Here is a 26922-nt window from a genome sequence, read left to right as displayed (position 1 = left end):
TACAAAATTAGCAAATGTCTTGAAATCTGTATATAAAACATAAATTACCTCTAATTTCAAACTCTCATTTATTAGTGTACCACTCAATCTTAAAAAAAAATGAAAAAGGAAAAAAAAGTGGCTCCAAAGATAGTCTTATACCATTCTTTAAAAAAGGAAACTGTTCCTTTTAACTTTACACCCACCCCACACCCCAATTTCAAAACACATCATTTAATTGTCTTGGTCATGTACATTTCCAAGATGAGATTTTATATTTCGTTCCCATAGCTTCTGGTTATCAGAAAATCCATGCTTTCCTTTATTGAAGGAGTTTGGTCCGGCTGATGTTGGTGTATCTCTGCATTAAAAAGAAAGAAATGTATTGATTTATTTTATTCTTTTTTTTGGTGGTACTGGGGCTCCTGGAAGCCCTTCTACCTCCAGGCTACACTCCCAGACCTATTTTATACTTTTTTATTTGGAAACAGGGTCTCTCAAGCCAGTGTGACTGGCTTCGAACCTGTGCGATCCTCCTGTCTCTGCCTCCCAAGTGCGGGGATTACAAGTGTACACCACCAAGCCCAGCAAGAAATTTATTTAAAGTTTTGTGATGATGGGGGTGAAACCCAGGGGCTTTTCTACCTCCAGGCCTGTTTTATATTTTACTTGGAAACAGCATCTCACTAAGTTTTTGAGAGCCTCACTAAGTAGCTGAGGCTGGCTTTGAACCTGTGTGATCCTCCTGTCTCAGCCTCCCAAGCACTGGAATTACAAGCATGCACCACCACGCCTGGCAGAAATTTATTTAACAAGTTATAAACGTGTTTGGGTTTATGTTTTAAACTCATCAATATTTATTTGTTCAGCACCTATTAAAAATGCAGGGTGAGACTGGGCGTGGTGGTGCACGCTTGTTAGTGAGGCCCTCTGCAACTCAGACCCTGTTTCAAAAAATAAAGAATAAAAAATAGGGCAGGAAGTGTAGCTCAGAGGTTGAATGCCTCTGGGTTCCATCCCCAGACCCACAAAACAAACAAACAAAATATATAAATAAATGAACAGGGTGAACATCGGAAGACTACAGAAAAAAAAAAGCAAAACAAAATCCTTTCAGATATAGTTCTAAGACTTCATATTCAGCCTAAGAGGTCTGAGATAGGGTGGGGAGGTAGGGTTTGCCAAACTGTTTAGGCTGACCTTGAATTTTGTGGTGACAGGTGTTATGTGGCATACCACCACACCCTCTTAAATATGAACTTTTAACAAACACTATGTTCATTCTGATATAGAGAACAAAGGACAACAACTACCACTTTTTTTTAATCACTGTATGAAAGCTAGGGGTGTAGAGCCCTTATTCAGCATCCCAAGTAATATAATAAATAAATGACAACTATTACAACCTCCTCTCTTCACCCCTACCCGTACCAAATCCTGCCAAGTTAAGAGGTCTTGGGTTCACTCCTGAGGGCTATAAAATAAACAATCCTCGCCTGAACCTATTGCTTGAAACCCATTAACAGGGTCATAAGCTAGGCATGGTGGGGCACACCTGCAATCCCATACTTGGAAGGCCGAGACAGGAGGATTACAGGCTCAAGGCCAGCCTCAGCAACTTAAGAGAAGTCCTCAGCAACTTAATGAAACCCTATTCCAAAATAAAAAAATAAAATAGGGCTGTGGGTATAGCTCAGAGGTAGAATGTCCCTGAAATGAATCCTCAATACCAAAAAAAAAAAAAGAAAAAAAAAATCAATTTGGTGGCTTGCCATTAGCCCCCCCCCCAACCCCCACCAGTCTGGGGATGTAACCCAGGGGCATTCAACCTCTGAACTTACAACCCTTTCCCTTTTTTAAAAAACAGGGTCTCACTAAGTTGCAGAGGGCTTCACTAAGTAGCTAAGGCTGTCTGTGAACTGCGATCCTCCAGTCTCAGCCTCCTGAATGCTGGGATTACAAGCATGTGCCACCATGCTCGGCTTGCCATTAGTATTTATAAAAATAAAATAGAAAAACATGAAGTAGTAATACATCCAGAAAAGTAGTGTCATTTTATGAACTTGTTTCAATTTTCCATATTTAAATTCACCTGTACTGGGTGTTTAGATTGGGTAACAATGTTAGATGTATTTATTAGTATTAAAAGGATGCCAAGCAGGCAGTTACTAAAAGTCTTTTCACATGAACCAATCATGTGATTCATATGGTTTGTAGAAATGGAAATATAGGTTGATTTAAAGTTGAACTTTCTTACTAGCCTCTAGTTATCTCTTTATATATACAAACACAAAATCAAACATCACGTTAACTTAAAATTAATGTTATTTTCATGACTACAACAACAATGGGGGATTTTAAAATGTTTTTGTCTTATTTTGGTATCTGGCAAGTAAGCTACCAAAGGAAAAAGAACAAATAAGGTCAAGTTGTAAAAATCGCATTAAGTGACTAAAAGCCACTTTTCTTCTGTGCCAGAAAAGAAACCTTAAAATTAAATAAAAAATATTTTCATATTTGAAAAAATATAGGTTACTCTACCTGAAAAGATAAAGCCTAAACTGCACACAGTGGTGCATGCCTGTAATCCCAAGTGAGGAGAGACTTAAGACAGGAGAATCACTCGTTCAAGACCAACCTGCACAATTTAATAATACTCTCAAAATGAAAAGTTTTTAGAAAGGGCCTGGGCTTGGTGGTGTATGCTTAAATCCCAGTACATGAGGGGCTGAGCCAAGAGATTCTGAGGCTTATAGCCTCAGGAAAACCATAGTTATACTCTGTTTCAAAATACAAACAATAGCCAGGCATGGTAGCACACACTTATAATCCCAGTACTTCAGAACAGTACTTCAGAGGCTGAGATAAGAGGATTTCAGGTTCAAAGCAAGCCTCAGCTACTTAGTGAGGCCCTTCACAACTTAGTGAGACCCTGTTTCAAAATAAATAAAAATAGGGCTGGTGGTTTAGCTTGGAGGTAGAATGCCCCTGGGGTTCTATCCCCAGTACTATAAAACAACAACCACAGAATAGGACTGGGGTACAGCTAAGAGGTAGAAAGCCTTTGGGTTCAATTCCCAGTATTACAACCAACCAACCAACCAACCAACAAACGGGGCTGGGGATGTAGTTCAGTGATAGAACATCCTTGGGTTCAATTCCAGGTAGACAGAAAGAGAGCGCATCCCTGGGTCCAATTCCCAGTAGATGAGAGAGGCAGAAAGAGTGTGTGTGTGTAGGGGGAGATAAGCCTTAAATTATGATGTTTTCCTTTCTTTTTTTTTTTGGTACTGGGGAATGAACCTAGGGACATTCTACCTCTAACGTATGCCCTTAACCCTCTTTTACTTTTGAAGGAGGGTTTCACTAAATTGCTGAAATTGACCTTGAACCTATTATCCTGTTTCAGCCTCCCAGTACTGAGATTATAGGTGCTGAGATTATAGGTGTGCCACCATGCTCCGCTTATTATGTTTTTCTCAAGATACTGCTTTTCTTTTTCAGAGATGGAAAATAAGATGGCTAATAGCTTACAGAATATTTCATTGTTATCCTCATTACCGCTCCAGTTCTTACTCATCTTAAAAATCCCAGTACACTGAAAATTGTTTTGCCCAAATGAAAAAAAAAGTCTGAACACTAAAAAATTATATACAATTTATTCTTGTCTTTACTCATCCCTTCCATGTTCTCTAACATTTATGAAAAATTACAATGCCTTCTGAGAAATCATAGATGAGCAAATAAGGTGACCTAACTGAAGGGGATGGAAGGAGGGAAGAGGAAATCCCCAAATGCACATGATGTAAATTCACAAACATCAATCACAAGCCAAACATGAGAAGGGGGGGATGGGGTGGGAACAGAGGAAGGGCTAAATGCATGATGTGTGCATGTATGCCTCTACCTTCTTATACCCCATTAAGATATATGACAACAACGCACCAATAAAACTTAATAAAATATATAATACCTCCCAATATTCTTCATCCTCATCTTTGCTTCTGGAGGCATTTCCTCTGGTTCACTCTGAAGGAAACAATAAATAAACTGAGATGAACACATTAAAATTTATTAAATTCATTTGATTACTAATGATGCTAAATATTACATCTAAATCTCTTAGCATTTCCAATACCGCAAATTTGGGTAAAAGAGGAAAAAAACAGTAAATAATATGTCTTTACATTTAATAGAAATGTATCTTCTAGGGTGCTGATTATTTTTCTCCCTTTTGTGGTACCAGGGGTGGAGTCTAGGGTCCTTCTACCTCCTTCTACCTCCGGGTTATACCTCCAGACCTATTTTATATTTTATTTGGAAACAGGGTCTCAGTAAGTTGCTGAGAGCCTACATAGCTAAGGCTGGCTTCAAACTTGCAATCCTCCTATCTCAGCTTCTGAACTAAGAGTGCTGATTTTTTTTTTTTTTTTGCAGTACTGGGGATGAAACCCAGGGGGAGTATTCTACCTCCAAGCTATACCCCAGCCCTATTTTTTATTCTTTGTTTTGAAACAGGGTTTCACTGAGTCACTAAGAGCCTAAGTAGTAGTTGAGGCTGTCAGTGAACCGCAATCCCACTGTTTTAGGCTCCCAAATGCTGGGATTACAAGTGTGCACCACCACGCCTGGGTTGGGTGCTGATTTTGAATTTAAAAAAAAAAAAAAAACAAAAACAAAACAAAAAAAAAAAAACTTTGACAAAGCCAGGGCATGGTGGCGGATGATTGTAATCCCAGTACTTGGGAGGCTGAGACAAGAGGATCAGATGGGTTCAAAGCCAGCCTCAACTACTTAGTGAGGCTCTCAGTACCTTAGTGGAACCCTGTTTCCAAATAAAAACATAGGTCTGGAAGTGTAGCCTGGAGGTAGAAGGCCACTGGGCTCCATCCTCAATACCACACGCGCAAGTGCGCACACACACGTTGGCAAAAATCTCCTATGTTCTACACACTGTAAACATGCAATGAAACATAACATAGTACCATTATGTACAATTATGTGTCAGTTAAAACTAAAAACTAATTTTTATAGTACTAGGGATTGAACAGTACCGGGGCATTCTACTTCTAAGCTATACTGCCAGCCCTATTTTACTTTTTATTTTCATAGAGTCTCAGTAGGTTTAATCCCTAGTACTAAAGAAAGAAAGAAATGTTAACATATGATGTAAAGAACACAGGACAGAAACCAAAAGACTTAAGATTCAACATGTATGCATGATAGCACATAATCATGCATCCTTCATTTGAAAAGTGTGAATATATCATACAATCCACAGGGATATACTGAAGGTAAAATAAAGTTATATTAAAAGATAACAGATTAGCCGGGCGTGGTGGCGCACGCTTGTAATCCCCGCACTTGGGAGGCAGACAGGAGGATCGTGCAGGTTCAAAGCCAGTCGCGCGCGCTGGCTTAGGAGACCCTGTTTCCAAATAAAAATGTAAAAATAGGTCCGGGAGTGTAGCCTAGAGGTAGAAGGGCTTCCAGGAACCCCAGTACCACCAAAAAAATAAAAAAATAAATAAATAAATAATAACAGATTAGTCAAACATTGTGGTATATGTGTATGTAGTCCCAATACTTGGGAGGCTGAGATGGGAGGATCATAGGTTGGAGGCCAGCCTTGGCAACTCAGTGAGAATCTCAGCAACTTAGGGAGACCCTACTTCAAAATATAAAGTAACAAAAGGGCTGTGTGTAGTTTTGAGGTAGAATGCTGGGTTCAATCCACAAGACCAAAAAAAAAAAAAAAGAAAAAGAAAAAAAGGGTAAAGCAACATTATAATATAAGTGCGAACAATTCCAACCTCTGCACTTCTGCAGACGCCTTCCCATCTTCCTGCATTACTACCCTTCTAGTCTAAAATCTGTTACCTAAACTCTGTTTTGTTTTTTTTCCTCCGGGTACTGAGGATTGAACCCATGGGCATTCTACCTCTAGGCTACACCTTCCCCAAGCCCTATTTTTTATTCTTCTTTTTAAAACAGGTTCTCACTAAGTTGCAGAGGTCCTCACTAATTAAGTAGCTGAGGCTGCCCAATAACTTGTGTTCCTCCTGTCTCAGCCTCAAGTACTGAAATTGTCAGAAAACTCTACGTGTTATTTAATTACTGCTTTTCCAATTTTTTCCAACAAATTTTTTCTTGTACTCCCAAATAGCAGAGAAAGGTATAGTTTAAGTAAACCAAGGACAGGACAGAATACCAGAGACCTGCTTGTTAAGCATCCTGGGTTCATCCCAGTTGTCTCACACTGTGCCAGTTTACCATACTTATTAGTGACCAGTGGGATTTTCAAACAAATTTTAACTGTGGTTTCTGTTTTAGGCTCTGGCTTTTTTTTTTTTTTTTTGTACTAGATATTGAACCAAGTGGTATTCTATCTCTAAGCCACACTCGCAGCCCTTTTACTTTAGTTTTAAATAAGCTCTTGCTAAATTACTGTGCACTGGCCTCAAATTATGATTCTCTTATCTCAGCCTCCAAGTACTAGGATTTCAAGCAAATGCTATTGTACCTGGCTAGCCTCTTACTGTTCCCCCCACCCCCTAAGTACTGGGGTTTAAGTCTAGGGGCATTCTGCTATACCCCCAGCACAGTTTTTTCTTATTTTTTTATTCTGAAGCATGGTTTTACTGAATCTCAGCCTCTCAAGTACTGGGGTTACAGGCTAGCCCAGGGGTAAAAAGCCTCTGGGTTCCATGCCCAGTACCACCAAAACCAAAACAAACCAAACCAAAACAAAACATTCTGGCAACATCCCCTGTACTATGTTGTCCTCCTATGAGCAACAAGCACTGTAACTGCTATTTGTAACTTAAGGGCACAAAAGCACCATCACTGACGATTACAACTACAGAAGTCAGTGAAGGTAGCAGTACTGTAGTTTTCTTTCTTTGTATCCTATCTACTCTTAGCACATATGATTAAAAATGCAAATTACCTTGGTTCTTGCCCCAAAAGTCAATAGTATTTTATCTTTTTTGATTAATGAGCTTTTAAAGTCTTAATACCGCCAGCCTTCCCCCACTTCAATTAATTTTGAAATGGGGTGTCACTCAATTGTTGAGGCAGTCCTCGAGCCTGTGATCCTCTTGTCTTAGTCTGCCAAGTACTGGGATTTTAAGTATGGGCACTTGGTTCAGTACTTTAAAGTAATTCTACAATAAAATCAAATAAAGCCAGGCATGGTGGTGCACTGCCTGTAATCCCAGTACTTAAGAGGCTAATACAGAAGAAGCACAGGTTCAAGGGCTTCAGCTACTTAGTGAGGCTTTCCACAGTTTAGTGAGACTGTTTCAAAACAAATAATAAAATAAGGTTGAGGGTGTAGCTCCGAGGTAGAATGCCCCTGGGTTCAATTTTCAATAATCCCCCCCCCCCCGAAAAAAAACCAACATAAAATAGGGCTGGGAAGTGTAGTTCAGGGGTAAAACATCTTAGTTCAATCCCCAGTACCACCAAATAAAACAAAATATTCAATTTTTGTACGTGACACAAAAAAGTTACAAAGAAAATCCACTACAAACATTTAAAATAACCTATAATTAGCCACTAGCACCTCCCTTAAAGAACTGGTTAATGTAAAATAAACAGAAGCAGTATTAACTTACATCTTCATCTTCATTAAAAGCTGCCGCTACTGATAGGGTTTTTGGAGCAAGAGTCGGAACAGTTTCTTTAGGCTTCTGAAAAAGAAACATGAAAAGAACATCAACAGAAGTAATATTCATATGGGTTTATTTATTTCATGGAACTGGGGATTGAACCCAGGGGCTTTCTACCTCTAAGCCATCTCCCCCCACACCCATTTTTTTTATTCTTTTTTTTTTGGTGGTACTGGGATTCCTGGAAACCCTTCTACCTCCAGGTAACACTCCCAGACCTATTTTTTTATATTTTTATTTGGAAACAGGGTCTCTTAAGCCAGTGCGGCTGGCTTCAAACCTGTGCTATCCTCCTGTCTCCGCCTCCCAAGCGCAGGGATTACAAATGTGCACCATGCCCGGCTTTTATTCGTTATTTTAAAACAGGGTCTTACTCAGTTGCATAATGCCTCAAAATAGCTGAGACTGTCCACGAACTCGGATCCTCCAGTCTCAGCCTTCCAAATTCTGAGATTACAAGCATGCACCATTAAGCCTGGCTCATATGGGGTTATTAAAATTTAATAATACCTGATCTTGAAAGACTCAACTCCATGTTTCCATAAACATACTGTAAGGAACTCAGTACTTTAGACAAACTGAATATCTCTGAAAATTTTTAAGGTTTTTTGGAGGGTAGGTACTGGGAATTGAACTCAGGGGTGTTGTACCTCTCAGCTATATCCCCAGCCCTATAAAAAAATTTTTAAAAACTTTTAAATTTTGAAACAGGGTCTTGCTAAATTGCTAAGATTACAGATACATGCCCACCACATTTGGCTTGGGTAGGTTTTACTTTACTGATTTGTTATATTTACATGTTTCCTCCTTGAGGAAAAAAATTCTCTATTTAGGATGCATAACTTTTTTTTTTTCTATTAAGTGTCTGATGAAGTGAAGTGTATCCACCATCTTCATCCTCTCACCACTTATTTAGACTTCATCTCACAGCCACCTGGCTCCCACCTTGACCATTCCCCTGAAATTATTCTCCTTAGAGTTACCAACAATTAGCATGCAATATCTGATTCTAATCACCAGCTCCTTTTTGAAAACACTCCTTCCTAGGCTTCTGGGACAGTGCTTTTTACCGGCTATTCTCCTAATTTTCTTAGAGTTTGTTCTCTCTCCCCTTTCCCAGCTGTTCTCTACTCAACAATATAGCCAGTAGGATTTTTCTATTACTTTTCCTTCTCTGGTCAATTTCATCCATTTCCAGTTTAACTACCAAATCCTTTGTCTACCTCAAACAAGTTATCACCCATCTACCAGGCAGCTTCACTTAAGCACCCCCATGAGTGCTACATTATGAAATAAAGGCCCTTTATGAGTCTTCTAGCCTCACTGGGGTTTTCTATCATTTTCCAAAAATACTAACAATTTTCTAAATGTACCATGTGGCGTCACATCCAAACAACTTTTTTCTCCTTTTGCAATACTGGGGATTGAACCCACTGAGTTACACTACCACTGAGCTATACCCTCAGCACTTTTTATTTATTTTGAAAAAGTTGTCTCAGCTGGCCATGAACTTGCGATCCCGTCTTCAGCCTCCCAAGTACTGGAATTACAGGTGTATGCCACCATGCCTGGTTTCTAAAAAGCTTTTGAATAAAATTCCTTGTATCTGCATGAAATGACCTTTGCATCCTGTCTAAGTCCAACTCAAATATCACTTCATCACTTCACTCTGACTTGCCGAAACAAAATTAATCATCCTTCTTTCAATTCCCCCCTACACACACATTCTTTATAAATAATGCTTGCCTTTGAAATAAAACATATAAACAGTATGTATAATGACTCTAGAAATACCCTTTACTCTCTGAGCGATGTCATGTACTTAATGTTACAGAAACAATAAAAGACACAAATAAGTATGGGTTGATCAACTATCATTTTACATTATAAAATTAAAAGCAACCATTTCAATTGCCTTTTAAAAAATATCCTACACTTCACTAATCTAAAAAAAACAAAACTGTAGTTTATTTTATAAAAACAGGTATTTGTTTCCCAATTTTTACTCACTAGGTTTTTTTTCAAATATAACACTTCAATTTAAGGTCATCAGTAATTAGTAAACCAAATTAATGATTTAGAAAAAGTAAGGAAATTAATTTATGGACTTTTTCCATGAACAATAAAATCTATTATCAAGGAGAACATCTACATCAGAGAATTATAAATGAAAACACATGTTTAGTGTGCTATCAAAAAATTAAAACATTTATAAGCTGGATATGGTGGTGCACGCTTGTTATCCCAGCATTTGGGAGGCTGAGACCAGAGGATCTCGGTTCGAGAACAACCTCAGCTACTTAGTGAGGCCCTCTGCAACTCAGTGAGACCCGGTTTCAAAACAAAGGATAAAAAATAGGGCTGGGGGTGTAGCTCGGAGGTAGAATGCCCCTGGGTTTCATCCCAAATACTGCCCCCCCAAAAATAAACATTTATAGATCTATGCAACTTAAGATAGATTTATGGAACCTAAAAAAATGTACAACACCAAAAGAACCTGCTGAGATAGAGAAAAATACTAATAAAATAATATTAGAGCTGGGAATCATGGCGCATACTGGTAATCCCGAGATTTAGGAGGCTGAGAGGGGAGGATTGCAGGTTTGCGAACAGCCTCAGCTACTTAGTGAGGCCCTTTCCAACTCAGTGAGACCGTTTCAAAATAAAAAATAGGGCTGGGGGTGTGTGTCGCTTGGAGGTAGAATGCCCCTGGGTTCCATTCGCAGTACCGCAAAAAAACAAAACAAACAAACAAACAAAAAAAAAACATATACATGTATGTATGTATTAGAAGTTATTTTTTTCTAAAATAGCTTCTTTTAGCTTTTTTCTAAAAGCTATTTTTTTTAAAGAAAAAGGGCAAAACAGAGAACACAGGTGGAAATTGGGGATTCTGATGAATGGTAATTCTTAAAGTATAATGATAGTTCAGTTCAAACTGACTCCAACAGGACACTGATCTAGATCATATTGTTACAGCTGGGTATGGTGGCACACTTATAAACCCCAGTACTTGGGAGGTTGAGAAAGGAGGATCACAGGTTTGAGGCCAGCCTCAGCAAGTAGTGAGAACTGTTGTCAATCCCCAGTACCAAAAAAAAATTTTTTATGAGTCTATGGCAGAAATAAGGTTATATGTATTCAATAATCAAATATTAATTTTCACAGAACAGACATGAAGAAAGCAACTTTAGAGTTTTTCTCTTACAGAAAGTAAGCATTTTCTAAGTCAATGGGAATAAACTACTTTAGTAACCTTTTTTTTTAAAAAAGAGGTCTATTTGATTGAACCATATGAAATGATCATATTATAGGTTAGAAACACAACTTCATAAATTCAAACTACTATATCAAATACTTCCAGAGGTTCCATGGTTAAAAAATATTAATTCAAGATTTACATCTTTAATCAAGGGGTCACATGATCTGTAAACAATTACTGTTAAGCTGAGTATGGTGAAACATGCCTGTAATCTCAGTACAGGGGAGGGAGGCTGAGACAGGAGGATCACAGGTCTGGGAATGTAGCCTGTAGGCTTCCAGGAACCTCAGTACCACCAAAAAAGAACAACAAAAAAAATTTAGGTAGAATATTTTTCTACCTGGTAGAATGTCCCTGGGTTCAATCTCCAGCACCAACCCTGCCTCCAAAACAAAAATTACCATACTGAACATAGTATTCAACATCCAGTTGTAGTTCTAAAGATAACCAGGAAGTTCTTACTCAGCAATATCTTACAAATATTAATCTTTTAAGACACAAATAAATGATTTCTAGAAATGCTTATTCTGTGTGTGTGGTGCTAGGGACTGAACTCAAAGCCAAGTACGTGCTAAGTATGAACGCTAAGTACGTGCTCTACCACTGAGCTACACCTCAGCTCATTAGAGGTGTCAATGAATGTATGTATGTATGTATGAATGTTCTGACTGAATTCAGAGAGGCATTCTACCCCAAGTTACATCCACAGCCCGACTTTATTTATTTGGAAACAGTCTCACTAGGTTGCTGAGAGCCTAAGTTGCTGAAGCTGGCTCTGAACCTGTGAGCCTCTTGTCTCAGTCTCCCAAGTACTGGGATTACAAGCATGCACCACCATGCCTGGCTCAAGGTATTTAAAAATTATTGAAAATGATTTAAAATTTTTCAGAAATTCTTTTAAAAATATTTTGCAGAGATTTTGCTCAATTTGAAAAATTCTAAGTTATTACTTTATATGCTATGTATTTTCTACAATATTTCCTTATAGTATTTCACACCCTTTTTTTTTTTTTTTTTTTGGTATTAGGGGCACCGTACCTCTAGGCTCCACCCCAGCCCTATTTTTTTTTAAAGAATTTTATGTTAAGGGGGAAAAAAAATTTATGTTAAAACAGATCTCGTTAAGTTGGTCACACATCATATATTAAGCAATGTACCCCTTTATACTTAATTTACCATAACCTAATATAAGCAGGGTTCCAAAACAAATCCTTAAAACCCATTACAAACACATAAAATACCAACTCACACTTGATCCAAGTTTGATGGATATTGCTGATGCTTTCTTTGTTGTCTGACTACCTATGGCAAATCCAAACTTGGAGATCTTTGTAGGTTTTGTTGGGAGGTCTGCAGCTTCTTCTTCAGCTGATCGCTTCTCAGCGCTGCGACTGGAACTTTCCCCTCCATTACTGGAAGAAACAGTCTTAGTTTTCACAGGTTTTTCTGCTTCTTCTTCAGGTCCTGGTGAAGTCGAAACAACTTACCAAGATGAGCTATTTTTACTGAGCAGATTGATGGGAGCAGCAACCTCAAAAAGCATCATTATAAGGAAGATACCTCTGCAGTTGTCACCTACTGACCCAACAGTCTCTTCCACTGTTTGTTAGAGTATATAGCAGGAACTGAGATTGTGTGGCAGTAGAAGAGGTTCCCATGAATTAACTAGCATAAAATACAGAGCAATTTTAAATTATAAACAGAGTTCACAAAAAAGTAAAGACCCTTTAACTAAGCACTACCATAACCCATGACATTTTTATTTTTAGAAATTTAGATCTATAACTTATTTTACACAAACTAGTTTGTGAGCTTTCAGACATATGGTAAGAGGACACATTCGGCTAATAAATTTTAATATTCCCCATAATGCAATACTAATCACACAAAGTACCTAGTTACGAACAGGATCACTATTATCCGAATTACAGTGTTAACACAGCCTAAGTTATATTCTTAAGTGATTTGCTCCTTGTGTACATCTCACACAATCTTAAAACTTGAAAAAGAACTTCAAGATCATTTCTTCTTGAGTAATTTCTTTCACTCAACTAATGAAAGCTTGGTTATCAGCTGTTTTAAGCTACTTGTAAGAGTTAATACAAGTCATGCTTTAGCTTATAAATGGGCTAATTACAACTTTAAGCAGCAGAAGGCATACAGATGCAGGTGTAGAAAGCAAGAGGTCTTTCAGTAATTTTGCCTGTTTGTATTAGATCAATGAGTCTGTATCTTAGGTCTCACACAAGACAACTATTTAAAAACACATGCAGAGGTTAGAGAGAAGAGAATGGCTGATCATTAAAATTTTATTTTTTCTCCCTAGTCTTCCAATTCACCCAGTAGAAGATATTCTGTTACCACAGATGAAGAGTTTACTTGTGGAGAAAAAGAAGATGCTCTAGGGGATAATACTGACAATAATCAAGAAAACAAGACAAAAAGCTAGAACTGGGTGGAGGGAGAGGCAGGAAGGGGATGATCAAACACAAAGATGGACAGTAGATTAAATGAACAAGGATACATATCTAGATCTATACAGTGGCATAATGGTATCTCTGGATTTATAAGCACTTTGAACAGAATATTTTTGTTTAAACAAAAATAAATAATAAATAAATAAAAGGACTTCTTTATTCTCTTTGGACAAAGGGTGAAAACTCTAATGACACTGTAAGGGAGGGAATTAAGCAGGATTAGGTAGGGGATTTCCCCAAGAGGCAACCATAGAAGTGGAATGGTTGCTCAAGGTTATCATTCACTTATTTATATGTGAAATTACAAAAGCACCTAAAAAATTAAAGACTGCTATTCAATAGTTAAAAACAGAGCTTAAGAAATACAGAGTTTCTTTTTACTTTTTATTTATTTTTCTTTTTTGTAGTACTGAGGTTGGAACCTAGGGGCATTCTAACTCTGAAATGTACCTTCCAGCCCTATTTTATTGTTTTATTTTTGAAACGGGGTCTCACTAAGTTGTGGAGAACCTAAGTTGTTGAGGCTGGCCTCAAACCTTCGATCCTTCTGTATTAGCCTCCCAAGTACTGGGATAACAAGCATGTGCCACCATGCCTGGCCAGAATCTCTTTAGTATTATGCACTGGGTTTTTCATTCTTTATAACTAAATGTATTCACATGAAATATATCCTGTATTATATTTAGTGTGAACCAAATATATTTCATAGCAAAACCCAAGCAATAACTACTTTTGTGTGACAATCCACATCCAAAAATAAAAAAAATTCACTGGCTTTACATACTGAAACATGTAAAAAACCTGACTTCACATACAAAAACATCTATACACTAAAGGCACAAATATAAACTAAAAACCTCAAAACAAATATCAGAAACAACACTTAAAATTTGATTATAGTGTACATATGCTCTTTAAACAGAATCCCAGGAGTCATAATTTGTTAAGATTCCCAGTTCTTTTAAAGCCTATTCTTTTCAGCCGGGCATGGTGGCGCATACTTGTAATCCCAGCATTCAGGAGATTGAGACCAAAGAATCACGGTTTGGTTCGTGGACACCTCAGCTTAGTGAGGCCCTCCGCAACTTGGTGAAACCCTGTTTCAAAATAAAGAATAAAAAATAGGGCAGTGGGTGTAGCTCGGAGGTTGAATGTCCTTGGGTTCCATCCCTAGACCCTCAAAAAAATAACTAAATAAAATAAAGCCTGTCTTTTCTTTTAGGTTTTTTTCTCCAGAAAATAATTCTGGAACAGAAAACTTAAGAAAACTAGAGCATGAAGGAGAAAAAGGGAAGATTCTTACTATAACATTAATAACACTGTGACAACTAACTGAACTTATAGAATAAATCTGTCCAATCCCATACCAATAGGGAGGATTTCCATGGAGACTACTCCAGAAAAAGGCAGCATGAAAAGGGAAGTGGGGGAACTACTTTTCCACTTATTTCATAACCAACTGGCAACAACTCAGCTTCATTCACATGGGATGACAAGACACCCATACCACACATCCACACTGAAGTGAAACACACTTTTTAACGTCTTTGTGGTGCTGAGGATTTAACCCAGGGCCTCAAATATGATAGGCAAGCACTCTACCACGGAGACACACCCCCACCCCATACTGTTTTTCGTTTCTTCCTTCAGTACTGGGGATTGAACCTGGGGCATTCTACTTCTGAGCTAGAATTTCCTAGCCCTATTTTTTTTTTTTTTTTTTTTTGGTGCTACTGGGGATGGAATCCAGGGGATTTTCTACCTCTGGGCTATACTCCCAGACCTATTTTATACTTATTTGAAGGTAGAGTCTCACCAAGTTGCTGAGAGCCTCACTCAGTAGCTGAGGCCGGCTTCAAACTTGTGAGATCCACCTGTCTCAGTCTCCCAAGTGCTGGGATTACAAGCATGTGCCATCACGCCTGACTTTATTCTTTATTTTGAAACAGGGTCTCACTAAGTTGTGGAAGGCCTAAGTAGCTGAGGCTGGCCATAGTCCTGCGATCCTCCTGGCTCAGCTTCCCAAGTACTGGGATTATAAGTGTGGGCCACCTCGCCCAGCCCCATACTGTTTATTAGATTATTTCTACACATGACCGAGTCCAGAGCCAGCAAATTATATTTGGCCTTCCCACACTTAACAAGCTTTTTTGTTTTTAATTTTTAAAGCAATTTCATTATCTTTAGATCTACTCTTCAATGAAGAGAGGGGGGAGTAAGGAGTTTAAAAAAAAAAGTGGGTACACTATCAGGTCTCATTTCCTAGCTTGAAAGGGCTTTGTGTCAAATGGATGGACTCAGCATTACACAATAATGTGAATTATAGTTTGGCTGTTGTTTGGGACTGAGCATTTAACCCAGGATCAGTCTACCTGTGGGCTACACCCCCACCCTTTCTATTCTTATTATTTGTTCTGGGGATGGAACCCAGGGGCATTCTACATTCGAGTTACACCCCCAGCCTTATTTTTTATTCTTTATTTTGAAACAGGGTCACACTGAGTTGCAGAGGGCCTCATTAAGTAGATGAGGCTGTCCGTGAACCGCAATTCTCCTGTCTCAGCCTCTGGGATGCTGGGATTACAGGCATGTGCCACCATGCCCGGCTTCTTATCAGTATTTTGAAACAAGATCTCACTAAGATGCTGAAGGTCTGGCTAAGTTGCTGAGGCTGGCCTCAAATCTGTGATCCTCCTGCCTCAGCCTCTCAAGTGCTAGGATTATAGGCTCATGCTACCACACTCACCATGAAGAGTTTAATGTGGATGAGATTATACAAATTACTCAATTCTTATATTAAGAAACTTTTTTGTGTGTGCTGGAAATTGAATTCAGGGGCATTCAACTTTCAAGCTACACTCCCAGCTCTTTTTATTTGTTTTGAAACAGGGTCTTAACTAGGTTGCTGAGAGTCTCACTAAATTGCTGAGCTTCTACCTCAGCCTCCCAAATACTGGGATTTTATGCCTGGGCCACCATGCATAAAATAAAATTCCTTTTACTACTATGTTAACATGCCAGGTGTTTTGACAAATGCCTGCAATCTCAGTACTTAGGAGGCTGAGAGAATCTCAGGTTCAAAACCAGCCTCAGCAACTGAGCAAGACTCAATTTCAAAATAAAAAAATAAAGGCTGAGGTATAGGTCAGAGGCAGAGCGCACCTGGGTTCAACTCCCAGTACAAAAAAGAAAGAAAATGTTAGTCCGTAGGGGGTACACTTCAGGATCCATTGGCATTCTGGTAGCTTCCATATCTGAAAACAGGGAACATAGCTACTACCTCTCTGAAAGCACTGGTGTGCAACTTAAATGAGAATGTATTCAAGATGATACTAGCATCTGGCACAACAAATGTCAATTTTACTGAAGTAGTTTTTAGAATAACCTTTAAAAGCTTGAGCTGGTTGATTATATATAAATAGCTCATCCCTAAAATTTCTACTTATCTCAAAGAGCTACAAAAACTTAAACCAAAAAGAGAAAAAAAAAATCTATCCACAGCCTTACTTTATTCTTTAAAATGAAAAGAGTTCAAGTAAGCAGATTCTCTCATAGTCATACATTAACTATGAAAGTAATCTATTCATAAAAAACATTTATTTCTGGAGCGGAGAGGATAGCTCAAAAGTAGAGTACATAATTAGCATGAGAAGGCCCTGGGTTCAATCTCTAGCACTGACAAAAGATAAAATAATTGTACTTCCAATTTAATGGGCTGTTCAGCAGGAATAAAAATTCAGAAGTTTCTCATGCTCCAACCATGGCAGCACGGACTGAACTGGGGGAATTTCATCTCTAAGATACCCCCAGTCCTATTTTATATTTACTTTTATTTTTAATCAAGGTCTCACTAGGTTGATGAGAATCTTACTCCTGTCTTCGAACCTGTGATCCTCCTGTCTCAGCCTCCCAAGTACTGGGATCACAAGCATGCACCAACACACCCAGCTTTCCTCTGCACAATTCAGGGCACGGTGGCGTACCCCTGTAATCCCAGTACTTCGGAGGCTGAGACAGAAGGATGGCAAATTTGAAGCCAGACCCAGCAACTTGGGGAGACCCTGTCTCAATATAAAAGCTATATAAAGCTGGGGGCGTAGATGGGAAGTAGGAAGCTCCTGGGCTAAATTCTCAGTATAAATAAATAAATAAATAAATAAATCTGACATTCCCCAAATGGTTTATGTCTAAAAGCACTACTTTCTTGGAAAGGAAATGAGGCAAATCATACAGAAATTAAGGAGACAGTAGTTATTGTTACCAACAAAAAGGCCTTATTTCCGCTATTCTCAGTAAGACAAAAGTAATGGCCACTCAAAATTACTGTTAAGCTTTTACATAATTTTACTCGATAATTTTTGACAACAGAGATCACGAATAAGGAAATGCTACATGTTTCAAATTATTTCATAAGCTACTTCACTAGTGAAATAAGAGGCGATAGTTTCAGCTCAGCTAATAGCACATACTTCTAAAAAAAAAAAAAAGTGGTCTAAAGTAACTGAATATTACACTGACCTTTCCTATAATTTTTGTTCCCAAGATTCGTATTAAACATTATTAGTAGGGCCTATTATTTGCCTTGATGTACTACTCTGTATTTTCTCATACTAAATACTTTCAGGGATACGATAAAGGAGTCAGAATAGAGAATATTTAAAGGGTTCTGAGGGAGGGTCATTTTTTCCCCTCTTAATGCAAAAAACGCAAGATTAAGGGGGGGGGCAGAGTAATGATGGCCATAATCTAAGTTTAGTACTGCATCAAAATACAGTAAGAGTCATTCTAGACACTAAGCCGCCTAAGGATCTGGCACGCGGCGAGACAGTAAGAGCTCAAAAGCAGAGACTCGAGACTTAATCAACCCTAACCCTGGCGCCCGCCGCCCCGCCGCCCCGGGTCACCACTGGGGCCGGAGCGGCGCGCGGGCCGCGCAGTCCGCCCGGCGAGAAGCCGCGGCCGCGTCAGTACCTCCCACGCGTGAGGGAGCGGCCGGCGCCTCCGCACCCTGGGCGGCGGGCCAGCCCTGCGGCCGCGCTCGGGCGGCTGCGCGCGTGTCGGCGTGAGGCCGCCGCTGCGTTTTGTGTGCTGTGCATGCCGGCTGTGGAGGCGGCGGCGGCTCCTGCACCGCCGCTCCGGGTCCCACCCCAAATACAGCTCCTGCCCGGGCACCCATCTCCCTTCTCAGAACGCGGGCCTCCGCCCGCGGGGCCAGGAGCGGACGAGCGGCCGGCTCTCCCCCGGAGGGAGGCGGCGGGGCCTGGATCCCCGCGCCGCGCCGGGCGTGCCCCGGGCTGGTCCGGGCCCAGCGCCGAGCGAGCGAGCGCCCGGGCTGCCCATGCCCGCCGCCCCCCACCCCGGGAGCTCAAAGAAAGGCCCGGAGCATCCCACGCAGCCCGCGACGCTGGGGTTGTGTTCACCTCCGGCGGCTCCAGCCCGCTGCGGCTTTTCAGGCTTCTCCTCTCCCGCCTTCCCGTCCGCCATTTTCCCCGCCGCGGCCTCCCCTGCAGACACGCTAAGGACGTCACGGCCCCGCCCAGCACCACTGAGCTCTGGCGAGGGCGCGAGGCCGCGGCCTAGAGCGGCTCCGGAGCGGGAACGAGGCGCGCCGGAAGCGGGCGTGACGTCACGAGCGCGGCTCCGGGAGGGCGGTCTCTACTGAGGACTGGCACGCCGGGCGCAGTCCAGTCCTAGGGCCCGGGAGCTGAGGGCCGTTAGGGTGTGTCTGTGGAAACTGGCGGAGTCTTAGCTGGCTTCTGTTAATCAGCTGAAGCTGGCTGGATCACCTGGTTTTACTAGGTCACTCTACGTAAAGGGCCTTTGGAGGAAGGCTGTGTTCTTTTTCCCTAAAGGGGTGGGGGGAGCATTAGCTTCAATTGAGCGCCCTCTAGTGTTGGAAACCTTTCATTGTGTGCATGATCAGCTCTGAGCCAGTTTTTCTGGTAGCACTGGAGATTGAACCCTGGGGCGTTCTCCCGCCCAGCTACACACCTATTTTATTCTTAGAAACATGGTCTTGCTAAGTTAATGAGAGTCTATTTGCTGAGGCTGCCCTCGAACCTGCAGAATCTTTGTCCCGGCCTCCCAAGTATTACAAGAATCCGCCACTACCGGGTTTAGTGCACTCCTGTGATCTCAGTACTTGAGAGGCTGAGACACGATCGCAGGTTCGATGACAGCCTCTGCAAATAGCAACTTTCAGCAACTTAGTGACACCCTATCTCAAAACTTAAAAGTAAAAAGGGCAAAGGGATGTAGCTCAGAGGTAGAATGCCAGCCCAGCGTGGTGGTGCGGGCCTGTAATCCCAGTACTTGGGAGGCTGAGACAGTCTGCGCAATTTGGTGAGAACTTGTTTCAAAATAAAAATAAATAGGGCTGAGGGTGTAACTCTGAGGTAGAATGCCCCCTGGGTTCAATACCCCAATGCAAGAACATAAAAAAATTTCTGACCTGCCTTTTCCTGGCTAATCTTGAGAATCTCTTATTGTCCACAGACCTGCCTTTATTACTTTGTAAAAGAGAAATAATAGTACCTCTTCAAAGGGTCATCATGGGGATCAAATAAGATAATTTATAATTCTTCGGTCATTTTATACTCACCTGTGTGTTCAAAGCAAATGTCTCTAAACAGCTTAAAAATTCTTTACAGTAGATGTTCTTTAGAACATTCTACCTCTGAGCTACATCCCCAGCCCTATTTCTTGCTTGCTTTTTTTTTTTTTTTTCAGTACTGGGGATGGAACCCAGGGGCATTCTACCTTGGAGAGACACCTTCAGCCCTATTTTTTATTCTTTGTTTTGAAATATGGTCTGAGTTGCAAGGGGCCTCACTAAGTAGCTGAGGCTGTGTACTAACCATGATCCTCTGGTCTCAGTCTCCAGAATGCTGGGATTACAAACGAGCACCACCCAGTCCGCTCTATTTTTAAAATCTTTTTCTGCCATTTTTAATGGATACATTGGAATTTTACACCATATTAAGGTACAAAGTGTTAGAAATACGGACTCTTGTGGCCCTCCCCACCGGGTCCCTCCCCCTTAGCTCTTATTTTTTTTTTTGCAGTACTAGGGTTGGAACCCAGGGCATTCTACCTCCGAGCTACACCCCCAGGCCTAATTTTTATTCTTTATTTTGAAAAAGGATCTCTCAAGTTGCAGAGGGCCTAAGTAGCTGAGGCTGTCCCCAAACCTCCTGACTTCCTATTTTTTATTCTTTATTTTGAAACAGGGCCTCACTAAGTAGCTGAGGCTGTTCGTGAACCGCTATCCTCCAGTCTCAGCCTCTGGAATGCTGGGATTACAAGCGTGAGCCACCACACCCGCCTTATTCTTTATTTTGAAACAGGGTCTAAGTTTCGGAGCCTCACAAAGTAGCTAAGGCTGGCCCCAAACCTGTGATTCTCCTGTCTCAGTCTCCCAAGTACAGGGATTACAAGCATAGTACCTCATGACAGGCAAGAAATTAGTTTTATCTCCAACAAACTAATGTTTTGTAGTATACTCAAATCACACAACATTCCAAGAGATGGCTTAGACTGTTAGTAAGTGAAAACCTGAAGTTTAGACTTTTTCTAAAATACTTTTTCCTTGGAAGGATAGTTGCTGCCAAAGACAAAAGAACAGTTAAAGCCAGGCATGGTTGTACACTCTTGTAATCCCAGCATTCGGGAAGCTGAGACAGGGGGATGTGGTTTGAGGACAGCCACAACTACTTAGTGAGGCCCTTTGCAACTCAGTGAGACCCTGTTTCAAAATAAAGAATAAAAAAAATACGACTGGGAGTGTAGCTCAGAGGTAGAATGCCCCTAGATACTGGGAAAAAAAAAAAAAAACAACAATTAAGGAAAAAAATGGAGTATCGGACAAAGAATTTATTACAAAACCACACCACACCAATGGTACAACTGTTTTTATTTGGCTCACTTCCTACTTTATGAGAAAAACAATTTCTTTCTCTGATTATTGTCTTTTTAGAGCAAAAAAAAATATTCTCAAAGTTTTGCAGATATTTACTTAATTAGGCACAGACACTCTACAATTAGTTTGGAATGACTACCTTTTAAAGAAAAAGTCTCATTCATGAAGAAATATAATAGAACTCTTAATTTTTAAGCTATCTATTTTTTAGTCAAACTACTTTTTCTGTATGTACGTAAGAACCTTTGGAAATGAGTTAAAAGACTTTCCCTTCTTCAGTCTGTTGACAAACTCTTGAGAATGCTGAGAAACATCCATATAACCACCATGTTTTCTCGTAGGAACAAACTTCAGAGCCTCTTCCCAACTACCAGTGTTTTTCAAACATAACAATATACGCATCATTTGATCTAAGGTGAGATTTTTGGTACCAAGGTCCCATTGTAAATATTTATCTAATGGAAGGCATTCTGTTCTCAGATTTAGCCTTTTTGCTTTGGCGAGAGATGTACCTGGTTGCATCTTTCTGTCAACAAATGACCCAACTACATAAATTTTGTCATGCTTGAAAGTAGTCATAACATTAGGAGAATCTGCAGTTAAATATATAATATTGTCCTTTGGAAATAAATCTACATGAGATTTTTCTGTTGCTGTTAAAAGCAATTTGTCCCATTTTTCTTTGTAACGTTTAGCTAACTCTTTATGATAAGCACTGTTTGTTTTAAGATTGCAGAAATAAACATGGAAAGGATCAACATTTCTCCTGTTCCATCCTTCACTTTCTAAAAGTTGGGAAACAGCATTCTTCATTTCTTTTGGTTGCATATAATTATCATAATCCATGTCAAAAACCAAAGGCTGTCCAAACTGCATAGCCTGGACACCCTTCCAGCCCATTGCACTGTTCGTCCTCCAATCCCAAAGTCGACAAAATAGAAAGTTTTGCTCTTTATCTTCTTCAGTGGTCTCTAGTAACCTGGCTGTTTTTGCTTCTTCCTTTGCTGCTGCTTTCCTTTCCTTTTTGATTTGTTTAGCTTTTTTAAGATTTTCCTTAATAAACAAAAATTTTAAGTATTTTTTTTTGGAGGTTTTGGAGGGACATTCCATAAGGGTTTTGAGCTCTTCTTCAGTGATGTGTTCTGGTACTTCTCGGCCAAGCAATCTCCACATCTCAATTAACTCTCTGGTAGCAGCTAGAGTATCTTCATCTTCACTGCTTGAGACAGGAGAAGCACCTTCTTCTTGCACACTAGATTTCATTGTAGCTTTCCACCCATCCAATTCTAGCTGTTCAGGAGGGGATGTATTCTCCTTATTAGAATATGATACAGCTGGTATTTTGGAAGACATGTACCTTTGCAAAGTTGCTAGATATAAATTCCTTGTCGTTTTATGAAGGTTAAATGGCACCAAAAACTTGGCAACAGGTCTTAAGAAGGTGACACTAACACTCATTTTGAGGAAAACAGACATATGAGAAACCCCTGCAAGAGAAGATAAATGAAATGAGAAATTAGAAGAATTTTAAAACTTCCCAACTAACTGTATAAATGTAATAACACAATCTGTTTCTAAAACACAGAGTAGCCAGGCGTGGTGGCGCACGCTTGTAATCCCCGAGCTTGGGAGGTGGAGACAGGAGGATGGCGGAGACAGGAGGATGGCGGAGACAGGAGGATGGCGCAGGTTCGAAGCCAGCCTCAGCTGCCTTAAGAGACCGTGTTTCCAAAAATAAAATAGGTCTGGGAGTGTGGCCCGGAGGTAGAAGGGCTTCTAGGAACTCCAATACCACAAAAAAAAAAAAAAAACAGAGAGTGAAATATTTTTTTTTGTTTTTTTGATTGTGGTGCTGGGAATCTGGGAATCAAATCCACAGCCTTGTGCATACCAAGCCTACACTGTACCACTGAACTATACCTTGAGCCTAAAAAGTAAAATATTTGTACAACTTCTTCCTAAACTTCTGTGGCCTTCTTTTTGTGATCACTTACTGATCAAAAAGTTTAAAACTAGCTGGGTGTGGTGGCACACGCTTGTAATCCCAGCACTTGGGAGGCTGAGAGAGGAGAACTGCGGTTCACAACAGCCTCAGCTACTTAGGTCCTTTGCAACTCAGTGAGATCCTGTTTCAAAATAAAGGGATAAAAAATGGGGCTGGGGGTGTTGCTCGGAGGTAGATTCCTTCTGGGTCCCATCCCCAGTACTGCAAAAAAAAAAAAAAAAAAAGTTTAAAACTTATTTGGGTTCTTATTTTAAACATAAATTTCATTATGGCCTTAGGAAAAAGGATAAGTTAAAGATCTTCTCTAGATTTGTATATATAGGGGTCTAGAGCATTAAAGTTACTAGATAAAGTTATATATCACAAAATAGAGCTGTTATCTCCTCCAGATACATACCTGAACTCTCTATTCTTAACCAAAGCAACACAAAGGACAGAAAAGTCACAGAAGATTGCAAATGGTAAAAAGCACTTAAAACCTAGGTATGGTGGTAAAAGCCTATGGTGGTAAATGCCTATAATAATATCAGTTAGGTGGGAGGCTGTGGCAGGAGAAGCCTAAGTATGAGTTCAGTTTGGGCAACTTACTGAGACCCTGTCTCAAGGAGAGCCATTTGTGGTGGTGCACACCTGTAATCCTAGTGCTTGAGACGCCAAGACAGGATTGCAGGTTCCTACCCAGTCTCAGCTACTTAGTGAGGTTCTTCACAACTTAGACCCTGTTTCAAAATAAATAAAATATGGCTCTGGTTAGAGCTCAGAAGCAGAATGTTCCTGATTTCATTCATTCAGTCACCAGTATAACACACACACAAACACGCTGGGGAAGTAGCTCAGTGGTAGAGTAACCCTGAATTCAATCCCTAGTATCAGAAAAAAAACAAAGTGCTTAAGAGTTGCTAAACCAATGCCATTTTGTTTTCAGAACAGATATATAATGGAGACATACTGATTAGAAAGCAACAAATTCTTCTCTAGTTTAGACTTTACAGAAAATATAATCAAACAAAATGTCCAAAACCAGAACAAGAATATATAAAACTCCACAATGTTATCCAAAAGAACTCCACGATGTTATCCACAAGGTAATGAAGATGCTTTAAAGATATGAAACTAATGTTAAGTTCAAAGTGAAAAACAAAAATCTAAATTATTATAAAATGCAACTAAAACACCTAAAAAGAAATTCCCTCTTTCTTTGGCTTTATCTAATTAAGTCATGCTCCTAGGTCGCCTGCCTCTCTGGCCTTTGTACTGAGGCCCAGAGACCTGTTCCCTAAAAAAGCTGTTATAACTGTTAGGCCCTTATCTCTTTTTTCAATCTATTTATTTCCCTTGTGAGATCTGATCCACTTTTTGTGTTTGTGTGTGGTATGGGAGATTGAACCCAGAGGCATTCTACCTCCAAGCTGCACTCCCAGCCCTTTTTTATTTTGAATCAGTTTTGCTAAGTTCCTGAAAGCCTTGCTAAGTTGCTGAGGCTGTTCTTGAACCAGTGATCCTCCAGTCTCAGCCTCCTAAGTACTGGAATTACAGCATGCACCATCACACCTGGCCTGATCTACTTCTGTAACTTCAATCACAATACATCAGAAAAATACCTTAAATACAACAAATTAAAATAATCACTATTCCTTCTCTTCTAAACCTGCTCCTCCTGTTCTCTTTCATAAAGGAATACTGCTATCCAACCAGCTGCTGGATCCTGAATCCCAGAGTCATTTTATTACTATCCTATCACTTCCAACATACTTAATCTTTTTTTTTTTTTTTTTGCTGTAGTATGGATTGAACTCAGGGTCATTCTATGTCTGGGCTAATACCTCCTGCCTTATTTTTTATTCCCTATTTTGAAGCAGTGTCTCACTAATTTACAGAGGGCCTCACTAAGTAGCTGAGGCTGGCTGTGGACCTGCAATCCTGTCTGTCTCCCAAGTACTGGGATTACAAGTGTGCACTACTTCACCCGGCCTAATCCATTTTTTAATACTCATTTACTTGCTAAACTTTCATTACATTCACTTCTCTTCAACTCCATGTTCTTAACTGCCTCCCTAGCCTCCAGATTTGCTCTCCTCCATCTCTATGCCACTGGAGTCAGTACAAATATGACTGATGACATTCATAAGGTTCCTAATGTATATTTCTGACTACTGCCAAGTTAAAGCCCAAACTTTCTTCCACCACCTCATACTCTAGAAGAAATATTGCCCCCCGAACTAGGGATTGAACCCATGGGTATTCTATCTCCAAGCTATGCCCTCAGCCTTCCCCCCCCCTTTTTTTTTTTTTTTTTGCGGGGCTGGAACCCAGAGGCATTTGACCTCTGAGCTACACCCCCTGCCCAACTTTTTATTTTTATTTTGAAACGGGGTCTCACTGAGTTGCAATGAGCCTCACTAAGTAGCTAAGGCTGTTCGAGAACTGTGATCCTCCAGTCTCAGCATCCCAAATGCTGGGATTACAAGCATGCGCCATCACGACCGGCTTTTTTTGAAACAGGGTCTCACTAAGTTAACTAAGTTGCAGGGCTGCACTAATCTGAGGCTGACAGAAAACCTGCGGTCCTGTCTCAACCTCCCAACTACTATGATTCCACCACACTTGGCTTCTATTAGTTCTTATAGCACTTTGAGTCTATGACAGTACTTGTAACCCTGTTTTGTAACTGTCTGGTTACCTACCCCTGACCCCCACAATGGTAAGAGCTTTTTTCCAGGGGTAAGAGGGGCTGGGGATTGAACCCAGGGGCTTTCTACCTCGAACTACATCCTCAGTCCTTTGTTCTGTAAAGTGCTGAGGCTGGCCTCTAACGGACCATCCTCCTGCCTCAGCCTCTCAAGTACTGGGATTAAGGCATGCACCACTGTATTAGCTAGAAGGTAAGGACTAAGGACCATTTCTATATTTTTTTAAGAACTCAGTACTTGACAGTGGTTGGCTCATAATAACCACTCAGATATCTTTTAAATAAATAGGCTTCGCGTGTTTTAAAAATGTTCCAAGCTTTAAAGAAAACAGTTTAGATGACCCGAAATAGTTAAACTGGAGTTTTAGTCTCAAAATGATAACATTAATTGCAGAACCATTTGTGTGTCTTTACTGGGGACTAACCCCAGGTGAGTTCTACTTCTGAGCTACACCCCAGCCCTGTTTTGGTTTTTATTTTGAACATAGTCTGGCTAAATTCCTGAGGTTGGCCTCAATTGCTGCTAGCCTTTCTTAGCCTCCCAAGTGCTGGGATTACGGGCAAACACCACTACTCTCAGCAGAAAACAAAAATCTTTTAGTTTTGTCTTTGTTACTAGTAAAAATGTGGAATATCATAAAAGTGGGAGTGTGTGTGTGTGTGTGTGTGTGTGTGTGTGTGTGTGTTACTGGGGATGGAAAACAGGGATATTCGACCTACGAGCTACACCTCCAGCCCTATTTTTTATTCTTTATTTTGAAGCAAGGTCTCAGTAAGTTGCATAAGGCTTCATTAATAGCTGAGGCTGTCTCCGAACCGCCAACCTATTGCCTCCCGAGTTCTAGGATTACAAGCGTGCGCCACCACACCCGGCCTGGAAACGTAAATTTTAAAAAGCGATCGATGATATCATGTTTCG

The 26922-nt window shown here is 40.2% G+C and overlaps 2 protein-coding genes across 7 annotated transcripts; both read right to left on the bottom strand.

Annotated features, from left to right (window-relative positions):
- Positions 1-213: 213 nt before the first annotated feature.
- On the bottom strand, positions 214-18926 carry PCNP (PEST proteolytic signal containing nuclear protein; the record flags this gene model as incomplete). Of its 6 annotated transcripts, none has more annotated exons than XM_080695577.1 (5): positions 214-340; positions 3953-4008; positions 7599-7673; positions 12164-12378; positions 18812-18926. In XM_080695577.1, the coding sequence occupies 5 exons, from the start codon at positions 18873-18875 to the stop codon at positions 214-216; spliced, it is 537 nt and encodes a 178-aa protein (XP_080551703.1). The 6 variants fall into 6 exon arrangements, with proteins under 6 accessions (XP_080551703.1, XP_080551698.1, XP_080551700.1 ...); XM_080695572.1 differs by having other exon boundaries at positions 7599-7670; positions 18812-18875; XM_080695574.1 differs by having other exon boundaries at positions 7599-7627; positions 12217-12378; positions 18812-18875.
- A 2594-nt stretch (positions 18927-21520) lies between these two features.
- Positions 21521-22785, bottom strand: TRMT10C (tRNA methyltransferase 10C, mitochondrial RNase P subunit; the record flags this gene model as incomplete). The annotated part of the gene is given in 2 exon segments (XM_080696505.1): positions 21521-21552; positions 21555-22785. Coding segments are annotated over 2 exon segments (1263 nt in total).
- Positions 22786-26922: the final 4137 nt, after the last annotated feature.

Source organism: Muscardinus avellanarius (genome assembly GCF_963383645.1).
Source record: "Muscardinus avellanarius genome assembly, chromosome: 5".
NCBI lineage: Eukaryota > Metazoa > Chordata > Mammalia > Rodentia > Gliridae > Muscardinus > Muscardinus avellanarius.
The sequence above is the reverse complement of the archived record's forward strand: the minus strand, read 5'-3'. Positions and strand labels throughout refer to the sequence as shown.